At 39.4% G+C, this 15,074-nt stretch overlaps 1 protein-coding gene across 5 annotated transcripts in view; it reads right to left on the bottom strand.

Moving 5' to 3' along the window:
- Nucleotides 1-15,074, bottom strand: part of DPH6 (diphthamine biosynthesis 6) — a 213,762-nt gene that overhangs the window by 118,914 nt on the left and 79,774 nt on the right. For all 5 annotated transcript variants that reach the window (XM_032230016.1, XM_032230024.1, XM_032230050.1 and 2 more), the window contains exons 9-10: nt 2,942-3,086; nt 535-666 (exon numbers count right to left, since the gene is read on the bottom strand). In XM_032230016.1, the coding sequence (XP_032085907.1) occupies nt 535-666; nt 2,942-3,086 (277 nt within the window). The remainder of the gene's footprint in view (nt 1-534; nt 667-2,941; nt 3,087-15,074) is intronic.

Genomic DNA, 15,074 nt, shown 5'->3' with positions numbered 1-15,074 from the left:
CTAAAAGCCATAAGCAATTTCAAGATGACAATCATGGCATCTCTTTCCTTGCCCTAAAGTCTCAGCTGATGCCAGGCTTAAAACCCACCTGGGCATATCTCCAAAAGGGCTATGCCCCTTTCTGTACCTAATCCATACGTGCCTTGGTAATACATGCCAGGTCAGCCCTGTCATCAATGATTAAATTGCAAATGAGGGATGTTTAAAATAAGAAATGAGATGGCTAAGAACTGCCCAGGGAGCTAACTACTCATGTTGGCTGCCTAAATTCTCAGAAGAAACAAGATACTACTAGCTGGAGAGCAACAAGATGAGAGGGAATTGCTTGGTGAGATTTCAACTCAGAGCAAATCACATAATTTATACTCCAAAGAATTTTAGCCTTTTTTTACTTCATGCAAACTAAGAATGCTTTTAAAATTGTCCTAAACACATTTAATTGATTAAACACACAGATTACTAATTATTAACCCCTAATTGAAACCTATCCCTTCTGCAGCTTATACTACACTTCAAAATGCCCAATAAAACTACCTTGGAGTGAAGAAAGGACATCATTTGCCAATTCTTGTATGCTTTTTCCTTCCAATGGATGAAAGTATGCGCTGACGCCTGTTATCCACTGGTAACCCTTCAGAGTCTTCCCAGAAAATTCAAGATTTTTACCTATAAAGATTGAAAAATAAGGACATAATAAGAGCCAATTTGGTGTAATGATTAAGACATCAGATTAGAAACCAGAAGGCTATGAATTTTAGTCCCACCTTAAGCACAAAGCCAGCTGGGTGACCATGGGCCACTTTCTCTCTCTGAGCCTTAAGGAGCAGGCTATGATATCTAACTTCTAAAACTTTGTCAAAAAATGGCAAGGACTTGTCCAGGTAGTCATCAGGAGGCACGTGCATGCACAAACGCATACGCTGCACACACACACACAAACACAATTTTTCACTATATTTAGTTTTATCTACCAAAAGACCTAAATGCTTGCTCTATGAATCTTCTAAAAGAAAAAGTAGATCATTCAATACATATGCAACAATGTATAAAACAACTGGCAAATGTAGGGTTGTGCTTAAAAGTCCTTAGACGGAATTAATATACGCAGGTTTCTTGCAAACATTCTGATTATTTTCTTTATCTTCTCCAAATCAAAGAAAGTGTATAAATCATAAATATTGGACCTAGGGCTCTATTCAATGAGTACTCCCAAATGCTCTCAATATCTTCTCGTGAAAAATAAAACAGAGTGAAGCCGATTTCTATGACATTTCTCCCTTCCAGACCCTTAATGCCTTTAAACCCACTAGAAAACAGTCCAGAAAGATAATATCCTTCCCACCAAACTATTAATAAGTTGACCTTTTTTAATGATAGAATTTGCTGGATATCACCCACCGTTATTTTATAATCTTACTACTACTTGAAGTATCATACTATACTAATTATAGGGTATGTATCTCCATATTCCAATGCAAAAACTTGATGTATGGGCAAATGCAGTCTTGGACACTGATGGATATATAACATGGGAAGTTATTTTACAAAACAAAATAAATCTTCCAGTTTTGGATTTGGATGCAGTTATGCCCTAGGCTGAAATGAAAAAGATTCCACTTGTTCAAAGTAGGTCCAGATTTCCTTTTTCATCTGTAGTATTATTCTATTCAGGCTGGGGATAACCTAACTCTTACTCACAGATTTTGCAGAGGGAGGAACAAAAACATGAGACAGGAAGAAGGGAATAAGAAAGACTCACTTGAAGCTGATTTGATCTAATCCACAATGGATCACTTCAAACTATGATACATACTGATCATATTAATGAGTGAAAAGTTGCACGATTAATATAAACCTATAGTTCAAGGAAGTGAAAAAAACTGTTTAAATTAAAGTCCATAGATTATGAAATGCCAATAAGAGCTCTGCATAATTCTACTGACTACATGCTATTGAGCTGAAGAAGCTTCTTGGATGAGGAGCGAAATGTCTTCAAAGAAAAACCAGAAAGTCCAGTTGCCTCTTGAAAAAGCACCTTTGTGACAACAATGACCTGGATGACTGAGAATCTCTATAGACATTCATGCTATCTATTTTGGCCTGGATGAATGAATGAATGGATGGATGGATGGTTTTTCTTCTGTACAATTCTTCATTTAAATGAATTGGAATTTTCAGAATGGACAGTATCATTTTTTGGAATGACATTCACATAGATACATAAGTATCACCATCCCTACAGCTCAAATTTAAAGAGGCATGATCCTTATCAATCAGAAGACCACTAATGGCCGCTGTAACTTATTAACTCCAATGAGAAGATATGTATACATTTTCTATCCATATCTCTAGTCAATGGTGAGAGTAGTGAACATATCTTTGAAGAAAGCAACACACTGACTTATTTATTTATTTATTTGATTTAGACACCATTCAATTTCTGGAACACTGTAAGAGTGAGAGACTTATGAATCTTGGAGGAATCTTACATTCTAATCAGAACAGAAGAAACAGTAGCAATAGCAATAGCACTTAGATTTATATACTGCTTCACACTGCTTCACAGCCCTCTCTAAGCTGTTTACAGAGCATATTGCTACAACAATCTGGGTCCTCATTTTACCAACTTCGGAAGGATGAGTCAACCTTGAACCTGGTGAGATCCGAACTGCCAAATTGCAAGCAGCTAGGAGTCATGAGAAGTAGCCTGCAGTACTGCACTCTAACCATTGCACCATCGAGGCTCTTAAGTAAGAAATATGAACATCTACTAAAAATCTAATCTAAGGAGTAAACTATACAAAGTTACTGAGAATATTAAATATTGAATGCTATATTGATGTTGTTAAAAGTAGTAATAATTTTGTCTTCTTGAGAAAAATTATACAAACAAAAATCAGAAAATTGTTATCAACTGTCTATAGTGAGTAAGGCAACTTACTTTCTTGTGCAAAATGTGGTCTTAAAAACTGCCATCTAATGCAAGCGGTTTCTTTTCTCTCATCTGTAGGTGGCCAGGCACTGTCTTCAATTTTTTGTGTGTCACATGAACATTTCCCAGACAGAATTTTGCCCTCAAACTGTACCTGATTAAAAGAAACATTGCAACATGGATTAGCTGAAAATTCTAATTCTTGGATAAAAAGCTCATCAGTGATCAAGAGAGTAGGTCCCTCCTGTTTTAGCGAGAAAGTAAGAAATTGCTACTTATTACTGAGTATGTGTTTCCAAGCAGAGTCACCAGCATACTTTCTGGAGATCGATGTGACTCACAGACATAAAACTGAATTGCAACCTAAGTGAACAGCACTATGTAATGATTTAATTTACTTAGGACAATTAATAGGGAATCGTTATATAGATAAAACAATGCAAATCAATAGTACGCATGGGAACATTCATCATGTTAATGGTAATGGAGACAAGAAAGTGCTTTAAATGCAACCTTAAACTTTCAACAATATATATCTATTTAACTTTAAAAAACAAACAAACAAGTTTTCAAAGTGAATTCAACAAGTTCCTGCCACTGTCTGCTGCCCTCTTCTGGTGTGGATCAGGTATTTCTCTCTCCATCTTTCTGGTAGAAAAGCAATTTTGCTTTAGTTTACTAGTGCTATGTATTAGTATTTTACTCACAAAACACATTTAACATAATCCACAGCATTGGCAGACAAAAGACAGAACACTGGAAAGCTTCCTGTGAACTATGTGTTGTCTGCCACAGGCCATTTCCTTTGAAAGTATACTGATCTTGATGAATCCTTCTATGATTCACAAAAACACATTCATAGTATAACACAAACTAACATTTTTGGAACAAAAAACAGCTTCTGTATTCACTTTACTTTGAAATGATATGTAGTCTATATATGTTCTGTATCAGAAAAGCAGTGGACATTAGCATATTCAAAGGCCCACAGTACTATATATTTGTCCATAAGGGGAAAAAGATGTTTTTTTTTTTTTTTAAATCACTGTTTTCTGATGGTAAGACTAGGATCCCAATCTGGATCTAGAGGACAAATTGGAGACAACACTGACATATACCAAAGACTGATAATACATAATTGTTTTTTTGAGAACTTTGGTATAAAAAGGGAATGGATATCTGACTTGAATTGGATAGATTGTCATTTTTATTAGGACTTTATATATTTTATTTATTCTGCTTTATTCACGTTTTATGTTCCATTTTGTTAAACACAGCAATAGGCAAATTGGTAAATAAAAATGAATTCATATTCCTGAAACTAGCATCCCATTTATTTATTTATTTTAAAAAAGTGTGATCCAGAGAAAATCAACTACTAACTTCGGAATGCTAATATATTCACCCATTAGCTCTGTAACATGGTCAGTTATTCAAATTCAATAAAATAACTCATTTCATTTAGACATCACCCTGGCTATGAAATACTCAATTGGCTGAGCTGAAATTACTAGTAAGAAGTAGTTAAGGTATAGATAATCATTCATGGGAACATTTGTTACAGCCCATTTGGTGTAATGCCTATATTTATTTATTAATATTTTATTTATAAAATGTATATGTTGTTTATCTCGCAGTTCAAGGTGACTCTGAGCAGCTTACAATATAATAAATATGTTATACTGTTTTTAAATGGCTATAAAACAATTATAACTATAAAAACATTCAAATTACAAAAGTTTGAAACAAACTTAAAAAACATGTTTTTTTTTAAATTGTTAGATTAGGACTGGGAAAACACAAATCTAGAAAGTAAAATTTTTAATAAAGTTTTTTTTTTAATAATAACATCATACAAGCAAATATAACTGTTGAGATTTCTGTTTCCCCAGTCCTAGTTCTTAGGCCTGAAAAAATGACAATGTTTCTTACATAAAGAGTTAAAACACCAACTTGATCCAGGTTTACATACACATACATATACTTGCTCAATAGTACAGAAGGCAAATCCATGCAGAGGCAACTCCCAACATTTTACAATAGTTTTCTATAGTAAAATAGGAGGAGTAAACCTTCAATTCCTACATACTTTCCTTGACCCATATCTTTGACACATAATTCAAAATGTCTGAGAAGATAACACATAGTTTACTATTCTTCTAGGATTCTGATTGATTTATATATAAAATCTGATCTTGCTTGCTAGGCACATTTTCTCATTTGACCATTAAATTAATCAGTCAAATTAATTTATTGGTTAAAATATTTGCTTTTCCCTCTATACAGAAATGTTTTATGGATAAATAACATTATTCGCTTCCAATATGAAAAAAATTAAGCAGGGCATAATCGATCCCTCCCTCCCCCCCCCCTCTCTCTCTCTCTCTCTCACACACACACACACACACACACACACACACACACACACACACACACACCATGCCTAATGATCCAGCTGGTCATTTTTCTTACAATGCAAATCTAACATCAGAACCAAATTCTTAATTTCCCATATTTTGAGTTCTAATTCCAGTTCTCCAATTCTGTTCTTCACCAGAGATATTATATTCTGGAACATATCTAAGTAACTATCAAAGAAAGATTTGTGATATGGAGAAGGGGATGGATAAGGACCACATTGATGAATTAAATTAACTGCAGGCCCTACAGAAAAGCAAGCAATGGCATTTAGATTTATATACCACTTCACAGTGCTTTACAGTCCTCTCTGAGCGGTTTACAAAGTCAGCATATTGCCCCAAACAATCTGGATCTTCATTTTACCGACCTCAGAAGAATGAAAGGCTGAGTCAACCTTGCGTGGGTCAGGATCAAACTGCTGGCAGTTGGCAATACTGCATTCTAATAGTAAGGGAGCTGGTGGCACTGATGAAGACTGGAGGAACTGTAGGTTCTTGGCATCCCATTTTTGGGTGCGGTAGCAATAAATCCTTCCTGGTTCCTTCACCAGCAGTGGATGTGCTGAGCTTTAAAAAAAATGCCAGCAAGGCTGCATGGTATCCACATGGGCCCCATAGGCTTTTAGTTGTGGAGGTTTGGTCTAGATGCTCTTGCTGTTTCTGAAGAACCACAGTAATTAGTGATTTAGGAAGAAGTAACTTGTGTCTCCTAACCCAGTTATCCATTTTTTTAAAAAAGAAAATGATGAAATCAAAGTTACATATAGGCCTCCTATGGCATAATGTTAAAATGCCTTGTTCAGTAATCCAATGGAGGGTCACTTTGGAGAAGATGAAATTATTTTCCTATGATCTTAAAATGAAGCTAATACATCAAAACATTTTATTTCATGTATATTAGACACCTTAGTAAATGTTTAATAAGGGATGGTAACAATCATCTTGCCGCTGGAGGTGTAACTCAGGAGTTCAAACATTAACTCACATGGTTTGGACCTACAGCATGTTAAATATGTAAATCTTCTTTTTGGCTGCATTTCTAGGCTTTGGAATCTATCAAGATAGAAGAAGCTGAAGATTTCTCAGGATTTGCAGTTAACAAAAAGAATAATCATACATCAACAAAAGGAGAATTATACAACTGATTTGCAGCAACGGGTTGTGAATATGCAAAGCCACCCACAGTTGCTTCAACAGTGAGATGGGCAGCATACGGATTTATGTAGTCTAGCAGAAGAGTATGAAGAATAAGGAAGAAAGCAATATAATTTTTGAGAGAATAGAAGTGACAGAAAATAATTTTGCCTTCTACCCCTTTTTTCATATTAGCGTGATTTTTGAAGTTACACTGTTAATATTTTTACAGGAATTGATACTTTTTACTCTATTAATTAGAGTAAGGCTAAGCTAATAGATCACTTAAAAACAGCATAACAAAATTTGTCTTTAACACTGTGTTCATTACCAATTTTTTGATTTTCTGTAGTCACTCAGGAAAGCACTCTCCTAGGTGCAACTTATGTCAAAACAGTAAAAGGAAAAGGCTCCCCTCACACATATGTGCTAGTCATTCCCGAATCTGGGGGGCAGTGCTCATGTCCGTTTCTAAGCCAAAGAGCCAGCGCTGTCCAAAGGTATCTCTGTGGTCTTGTGGCCAGCATGACTAAACACTGAAGGCACATGAAACGCTGTTACCTTCCCACCAAGGTTGTCCCTATTTTTCTACTTGCATTTTTACGTGCTTTCAAAGTACTAGGTTGGCAGAAGCTGGGGCAAGTAAAGCAAGCTCACTCTGTTACACGGCGCTAGGGATTCGAACTGCTGAACTGTCGACCTTTCTGATTGACAAGCTCAGCAGCCACTGAGCTACTGTGTCCCCTTAGGTGTCAAAACAGTAGGGGAAAATAATTACAAACTTCTATGGAAAAGATCAATGAAAATAATTTCTTTTGTATTTCTTTTAATAGGGGCCCTAGATAAAACCTATAAACTTGATATAGACAGATTGACAATGCATAACCTTCCCACCCTGCCCGCAGTTTAAAATAAAATTTATATTAAAATTAACGTACACTGTTAAGTAAAAACAGGCAAGCTGTTTCTTGTTCTATTTAAGTATTTCTTTTTTTAAAAAAACCTTGGGCTTCCCTTATTCCTTCTTATAAAAATTAACATTTTCAGTGCAAATATTACATTTGTGTTCTTTGAGCAATAATAGCTTCTTGCCGAGAAAGAAAAGGAGAATCCATCTGTGATTAAAGCCTACAGGGATATCAGTATCATAAAATGTGAAAAGCAACAATGACATAACACAAAATGATTATCAGTCAAAAGCTTCCAAAATGAAAAAATTGTGTCACTTTCAAACAGTGAACTTTTGATATTTATTTATTTAGAAATTTTATTTATTTAGAAAATCTATATTGCCGCCTACTCTCATATGGCGACAAGGCGGCTTATAAGAACAATATGGCTTTTTCCCAAATAACAGAACATTTTTAAACAGTAACCTTAGTTAAACAAATGATGAAAATATAATTTGTTTAAATGAAAATGAACAGCTTAGACTTTTTCCATTACCAAAGGATGAGGCAGAAAGCAGGAAAAGCATTTTCAAAATAATCAGACAGGTGGAATTTATTTTAGTGACATACAGTAAAGCTGCAAAACTCAATTCCTAAAGAAGTCTTCCCTGAGCAGCTCTAAAGAGGTCATAATATTATCAATTACTTTTTGTTTTATTAGAACTTGGTTTAATCTATCTTTCAGAATATTCCATTGTCCTTGACCTTACTATACAAGAAAACAGCTCCCTTGTCAGAATAGAGAGAGTAGGCAAATCTTATTCCTAGATGTAATTTCTATGAACTTCTTTCATTTCATTATGAAAATGCTAAACCAAAGAAAAGCACAGTATAAAATCAACTGAAACCTATCAAAAGATCTTCCATTCTCATTCATGCAAATCCCACCGTTCTGTATAAAAGAATATTCTCCAAACGCAGATAAATAAAAACCAAAATTATTTTCCCTCAGTTCCTTTCTTTGTTATCCCTTACTCAAGGCATCATTTTTCCACACTTTCTCCTCCTAATCAAAATGAAATTTGCCTCTTTTGTGTTCTTCCTTTGGTTTCTGTTTCATATTATGATTATCCAACAACATTTCTGAGGTCCATCAGAAGGTGTTCTCTTACTAGATTTTTTTATGGAGTGACTTTCTTCCAACCTAGGGAGCATGTCATGAGGAAAAACAGATAAACAATTTCTTGGTGTTGGCAAAAGCCTAGGCTCATCAGGCAGCTCATTTTATAGCCAGTTACGTCAATTTCTGCTTGTTGCAATAAATTATTAACCACAACTCAAACCCAATGGGGTCCAAAGCAATTCCATTTTACATAGCAATCAGCCATGAGGGTTTGTGTATTACTCGCATGCACATACAGCTTTTTCACTTAAATTGATGGGATTTCAAAGCATTTAACAAGGCTGGATATTAACCCAGTGGGTTGTTTATTGAAAACAGAACTGAGCATGCTTAGCCTTGAGAAGCAATAACAGAAAAGGTTGGTATAGTAACATCCTTCATTTATATGAAGAACATTTATTTATTTTCAATTTCTCCTACTAAGGGAAGGTTAATCCTAGTAGGCTGAAGTTACAGGAGGGTATAATTTGAAAGAACCCTTGGAGACATTTCTGAATGGTAAAACGAGATTAACAGCATAACTAATGGGAATCAGAAATGGCCTTTTCCCTGCTAGCAATCTTCCTGCAGAGATTGCATAGTTGTTAAGGATTATCCTAATCCGGATTTCTTCCATCAAGCACTGGGTTGGACTAAACGGACTAGAACACCTGCACTATGGATTTTATTTATTTGTATTTATTTATTTACAGACACTACTTTATTTACAAAGTTCTAGTTACAATTGTTTTTTTGAGGATACGAACAAATCTTTCTGCAACATCAACCTAGAAGGTTCTGAAACTTAGAGTAAAATACATCATACACTAACTCTTTCTTGACATCTCCTGACTTCTGCTCACTCATCTGCACGTATGCCATTCACAGCTGTATGTAGCATGTATAGTATTAGTTGTGAATATCAGGAATTATGCACAAGACTGATTTTATGCTTGTTTAGATTTATAAACAAATCAGATTTATGAATAGTCTCTTGGAATGTTACCTGTTCATAAGTAGAGGAATATATGTGGTCAAATTATATACCGTATTTTTCGGAGTATAAGGTGCACCTTCCCCCCCCCTAAAAGAGGGTGAAAATTTGGGTGCGTCTTATACACTGAATGTATCTCCACCCACCCACTCTCTTTTACCCTTTGGGGTCTGCCTTCCAGTAATTTACTTCCTTGAGGCAAACAAGGGAAATGGGGCTTGTGGAGGTGGTAACAAGCTATAGCCGTGATAGCGAACCTATGGCACGTGTGCAACAGGTGGCACACGGAGCCATGTCACCTGGCACACCAAGCCTTACCCAATTGTCTCCCTGGTTTCTGGTGTTAATGCACACGCAACAATCAGCTTCCAAAAAGCGGCCAGCTGATTGGCGTGTGTGCATGCGAACAGAAACCAAAAGTTAATTGAGCTCCTTTGACATTGTACATGAAGCTGAACCCTCTGGATCCTCTTCTCCCGCTTGCTGCTCCTGCTCCTCTCTCTTGATTGTAAGTTGTCCAGATTAGATGGGCTAGCACAGGGGTGGGGGCTGGCTGCAGCCGAGCTGGAGGAGGCAGTGACTGTGAAGCCTCGGGACTCCCGGAGCTCATGGTTGCGTCTCACCCCAAAGAAGAGGGGGTCTGTTTTTCTGCTGCAAAGACTGGGCCGGGCCGAACAAGCAGCCCAAGAGATTACAAGAGAAGTACTACACCTGTATGCCGGCAGCTCCTCTGGGGGAAGGGAAAGAGGAGGGTGAAGCCAGGACAGGGAGATGACCAGAAAAGGGAGAGAGCAGGAGAGAGAAAGGCTGGGAGGAGGGAGGGTGGGCCAAAGGATGCCCGTGGGGCTCGTTTGGGAATATTAATGTGGGCGTTCCAAGCAGAGAGAGAGAGACAGCCCAGAGGAGCTGAAGTGACTGCCTCCAGGCCTCTCTCATTCCTCCCCCAGCCCTGCACGTCTAGGTTTACAGCTGACTCTCCTCGGCTGGGCAAGGCTCAAGTCCACCCATAGAGACTCCCACACACCTGTGGCCAACGCAGCAGGGAAAGGGAGGAGCCCAGCCATTCACACTTAATTGTTTAGCTCATTGGGAGCCCCCACACAAAGCTGAGCAAAGGTGGGCAATTGCCTCTCACCTTTGCAACCTGAAGGTTGGCATTTCGCCTCTGTCGGGTGAATCCCCTTTGCGCTTCTTGCAGCTGCCGGATGCTCAGGGAAGAAGGGAGGTGTGTAAGAAAAGGCAGGCGGATGGGCTCTTGGGAAAATGTAGAAGGTATAGAATCAGCTCTGCTGAAGATGAGAAGGCTTGGAGCTCCCCCCCACCCATTTGTCCACCAGCAGAAGCCTTCCGGGAGGTTTCAGCTGGCGCACATGCGTGGGGAGCTCCAAGCCTTTGTGTCTTCAGGCAGAGCTGATTCCATGCCTTCTACGTTTTCCCGGGCAGAGTCACCCGCCCACCTGCCTGCCTGTCTTGTCTTACACAAGTTGGTCTGGAGTGGTGAGACCAGCTCTGTGGAAGGGCCATTCCTTCTGCTCAGCTTATGCACTTGAAAAGACCCAGCGATTCCATGTCCGCAACCAATTCCCTCATGGCCAAAAGGTCCCAGCGGGGCTTCTGGAAGAGAGTGGCCGAAGTGGCTTCTCTCCTCCTCCTGCCATCCAAAGGAAAAGCCCCAGGGAGATGGGCTCCATGCGCTGCTCTGGCGCCAGCTGAAGCCTTGAGCAGCTAGCAGCTGCAAGAGGCATGAGGGAAATCAGTTCTGCCTGAAGGCGAGAAGTCTGGGAACTCCCCCCCCCTTGCCCACTGGATGAAACCTCCCGGGAGGCTTCTCCTGTGCTCTTCTAGGGAGGTGGCAGGTGATGGGTAGGTGGGAAAGCTTCGAGCCTTCTCAAAGCACTCTGTCCCTTTTGTAGTTTGGCTTATTGCTTTGTGACACTTGGGTTGCAAGATTAAAAAGAATAAGGCAGCGCGCATTTTCCCGAAAGTTGGAAAAAATTAGGCAAGCCTCCAGAGCGCAAAAAACTGGCCCTATGGGCAAACCAGAAGTTCAGGAACAGATGTCCAGTTTGCTTGTAGAGTCGGTTTAAGCCCTCCGGAGGCTTCAGGGACCTTCAGGAGGCTTCCCTGAAGCCTCCGGAGGATTAAAAAGACTCTACGAGCAAACCCGAAGTCACTTCCGGTAGGGTCCTTTTTAGTCCTCCGGAGGCTTCAGGGAAGCCTCCTGAAGGTCCCTTAAGGCCTCTGGGGGGCGGGGAGGCTGTTTTCGCTTTTCCCAGGCTCCTATAAAGCCTCTGGAGCCTGGGGAGGGTGAAAAAAGCATGCAAAAAATGGGGGGAGCGCCTCTTATGAGCACATGCACACTGGGGCGGATATTCGTTACATTATGGATGTAACCCCCCCACTATCCCCCTAATATGGCACGCAAGCCAAAAAAGGTTCGCCATCGCTGGCCTATAGAAGGTTCAAATTATTAGACTGATTTTTTAAAGACTGATTTATTATTGTTCTATACTGCTTAACAAAATGGAGAAGCTTTTTAAAATAAATGCTTAATCTGAAGAGGCCCAGTGCTATTGTATCTTCTTTTAAATAGCAGAGAATAACTATACTTCCAGAAAGCACATCAATTTTAACAGCATCTGTACAAGTATAGTCTGAAATGTAACACTACAAACGGTGTAAATTGTCTGTACTGTTTGCTGTTTGTTGCAAGGAGACAAATTGCTGAGAGGCAGAAGGAGATCCCCCCCCTTGTTGTTCTCCCCAAAAGCTAGGTGAGTCTTATACTCCACAGCCAACTTACCATGACCAACTTGCTGTGTGCTCAGTCGGCATGGCGAATTCACTGTGGGACAACTTGACATGGGACAATTTAAAAATGCAATTTTTTCTAAATAATAAAAAAATATTTTAATTTTTTTCATTTACGTTTTGTTCTGTCCCTCCTTTCGCCTCCTTTCTTTAATGATTCTATTCCACTATTTCTTTCATATTAGTGTAACTCTTGTTCTGCAGCGGGTTGTCCCATGACAAATTGGCCATGGCAAGTTGTCCTGCAGTGAGTTGGTTGTAGCAAGTTGGTCATGGCGAATTGTCATAGACCCCTTGGTAAATGACTCTGGACATTAAAGGAAATGTAAAGTCAAGTAAAAACAACACAAAGCCATTACAATCGAACTACAAATATCAAAATACATAGCAACTGAAAAAGTCATTTTCACACACAAGTCCAGGCACAAAGCCAGGTCTTTAGGACTTTATGAAAACCAGCAGGTCAGGGCCACATAATCCCTGGAAAGATAATATTCCAGAGATTGGACTTCAGCAGAAAAATATTGCTTTCTGGGCCCCACCAGCAAACATTACTTAACTAATGGGAGCCATAAGCACACCTCCCCTGTAAGACTGGATAGGACAGATATAGACAACTAGGGAGAAATAGTCCCCTAAATAATCTAGTTCCAAACCATAAAAGTCTTTAAAAGTGACAACTAGCATTTGAATTGCACCTGGAATATAGTTGGTGGCCAACTGGCAACCCATGCCAATGTCATGACACAAATAAGTGCCAAATATTAGGACTCACTTGCTATCCATGTGGGCACATTCTGCACCAGTTGAGGGTATCTGAATGCTCTTCAAGGGCAACTTCACGTAGAACACTTTCCATTGTCCAGACAAAAGTCATGGAGCTATGAGTGACTGTGAACAAGGCTTCCCAGCCCAGGAACAGGCACAGCCGGCACATAGTATGTAAACGCCCTCCCAGCCAAGGCTGCTATCTTCTCTTTGAACAAGGGCTGAGGGCAAGAGGATCCCAAATTGTACACCAAGCCTGAGGAAGTGTCATGTCATCCAGAATCAAAGATACAAGATCCCTGGTATCAAAAAGTCAAAAAGCCCAAAGCTCAGTTTTGCTTGGGTTGAATTGAAGTCTACTGCACTCCATCCAAGTCTTACATTCAGGATCTGCCATGGCCCCGTTGGAGCCCGAATCCACAGAGGAGGAGGATCTGGAGCTGGGGCCGATTGAGTTCGAAGGGGCAGCCTTGTTGGCTTCACAGGAATGCGGGGAGGACCTGGAAGAGGCAGCCATGGGTTCCTCGGGCTTGGGGCGACTTGCCAGGAGGGAAGAATGGGGGCATGACAACCAATAGAGGGGGGAAGAGAGGGCAGGTAGTCGATATGAGGAGCAACGGCACTCAAGTGACAAGCAAGCACTGCCCCCTCCTGATCCCCAAGCACAGAGAGTGGAGAGGAGGTGGGAATAGTGCAAGTCGACCCGATGACTCAGGAGGAGAAGGCTCTGCCCCTCTTCACAAGGCACCCGTGGGGATTGAGATTTAAGGAGACACTGTGGGGAGGAGCGCTTGTCAGGAACAAATGCTAAATTCATGGAGTTCTGTGTGCCATTGCCGATGTCTGGAATTCGTGGACTCATTGCCTTGTTCCCTTGCCTTGCTGGACTGCTTGCCTTGAAGCCGTTATGCTAAAATGTTTTGTTGTACTACTCATGAAACAAGGCTGCTGGAGGTGTATGTGTGTGTGCATTTTGTTCCGGGACTTGCCATAAACCTGGGAGCCTTTGGGAGAAAGTTGGAGCAATAAAGGGGAGTATGATTTATCAGCTGATTGTGTTGCCTCTGTGCCTTACCCCGGATCCTCATAAGATCACTCAAGTAGCCTGTTGTGGAGAGGTAAAGCCAAATATCATCATCATTCTGATGATAACTCACCCCAAATTGTCAGATGACCTCCCTAACAGCTATGAAGATGTTAAACAAGGGAGAGAAAACTGAGCCCTCTGACACCCTATGAAGTCGAGGCTGCAGGGTGGACCTCTTCCCTCAATCAACATTCACTGGCACCAAATCCAGAAGAAGAAGGAAAACCAGCACAACACAGTAAGAAATATTTTAAAAGTATGATATTTAATACCATGCTATAAAGTAAAAAATTCCACATAAAAATGATATTTTTATATTGTAATGAAAAAGGCAAGAAGAATCTTTTCAATTGTTATGCAAAAAATGCATCTTGAAGTCCAAAGATAATGTATTAAACCATAACAATGAATAAAATGTTATTCTACCTGAGGCACAAGGGCTCATTGTGCTGCCAGAAACAATCTAAAACAAATTTCCAATGAGCCTTTGTAGTTAAACATGAAGAGATTTTTTTAAAGAAAATGCAATACTGAACAGCAGAAGAGAGCACAGGCGCATTATTGAACTAATGCAGGCTAGCCAGAATTGTCAAATGATTATAAAATATTCAATTGAGAGAATATAAAATTAACACCTGTGAAACATAACTAAGAAGGATGACATGTAGGAACACTGAACTCAACAACCAGTACCCTCAACAAGTACCATTCTTGTTTAATTTCGTCTACTCAGATAGGATTTCTATTACAATTATAATAAATTATGAAAAAATATTCCAGTGAATTTTTTCTACACTCCCTAATTTACTTTTTTATACATTCAGCCTTACTTATAATACCTCTCTACACTAACTTTGACCAAGTTTCAGGATTTAA

The sequence above is a fragment of the Thamnophis elegans genome, chromosome 1 (assembly GCF_009769535.1).
Source record: "Thamnophis elegans isolate rThaEle1 chromosome 1, rThaEle1.pri, whole genome shotgun sequence".
NCBI classification, from domain to species: domain Eukaryota; kingdom Metazoa; phylum Chordata; class Lepidosauria; order Squamata; family Colubridae; genus Thamnophis; species Thamnophis elegans.
The sequence above is the reverse complement of the archived record's forward strand: the minus strand, read 5'-3'. Positions and strand labels throughout refer to the sequence as shown.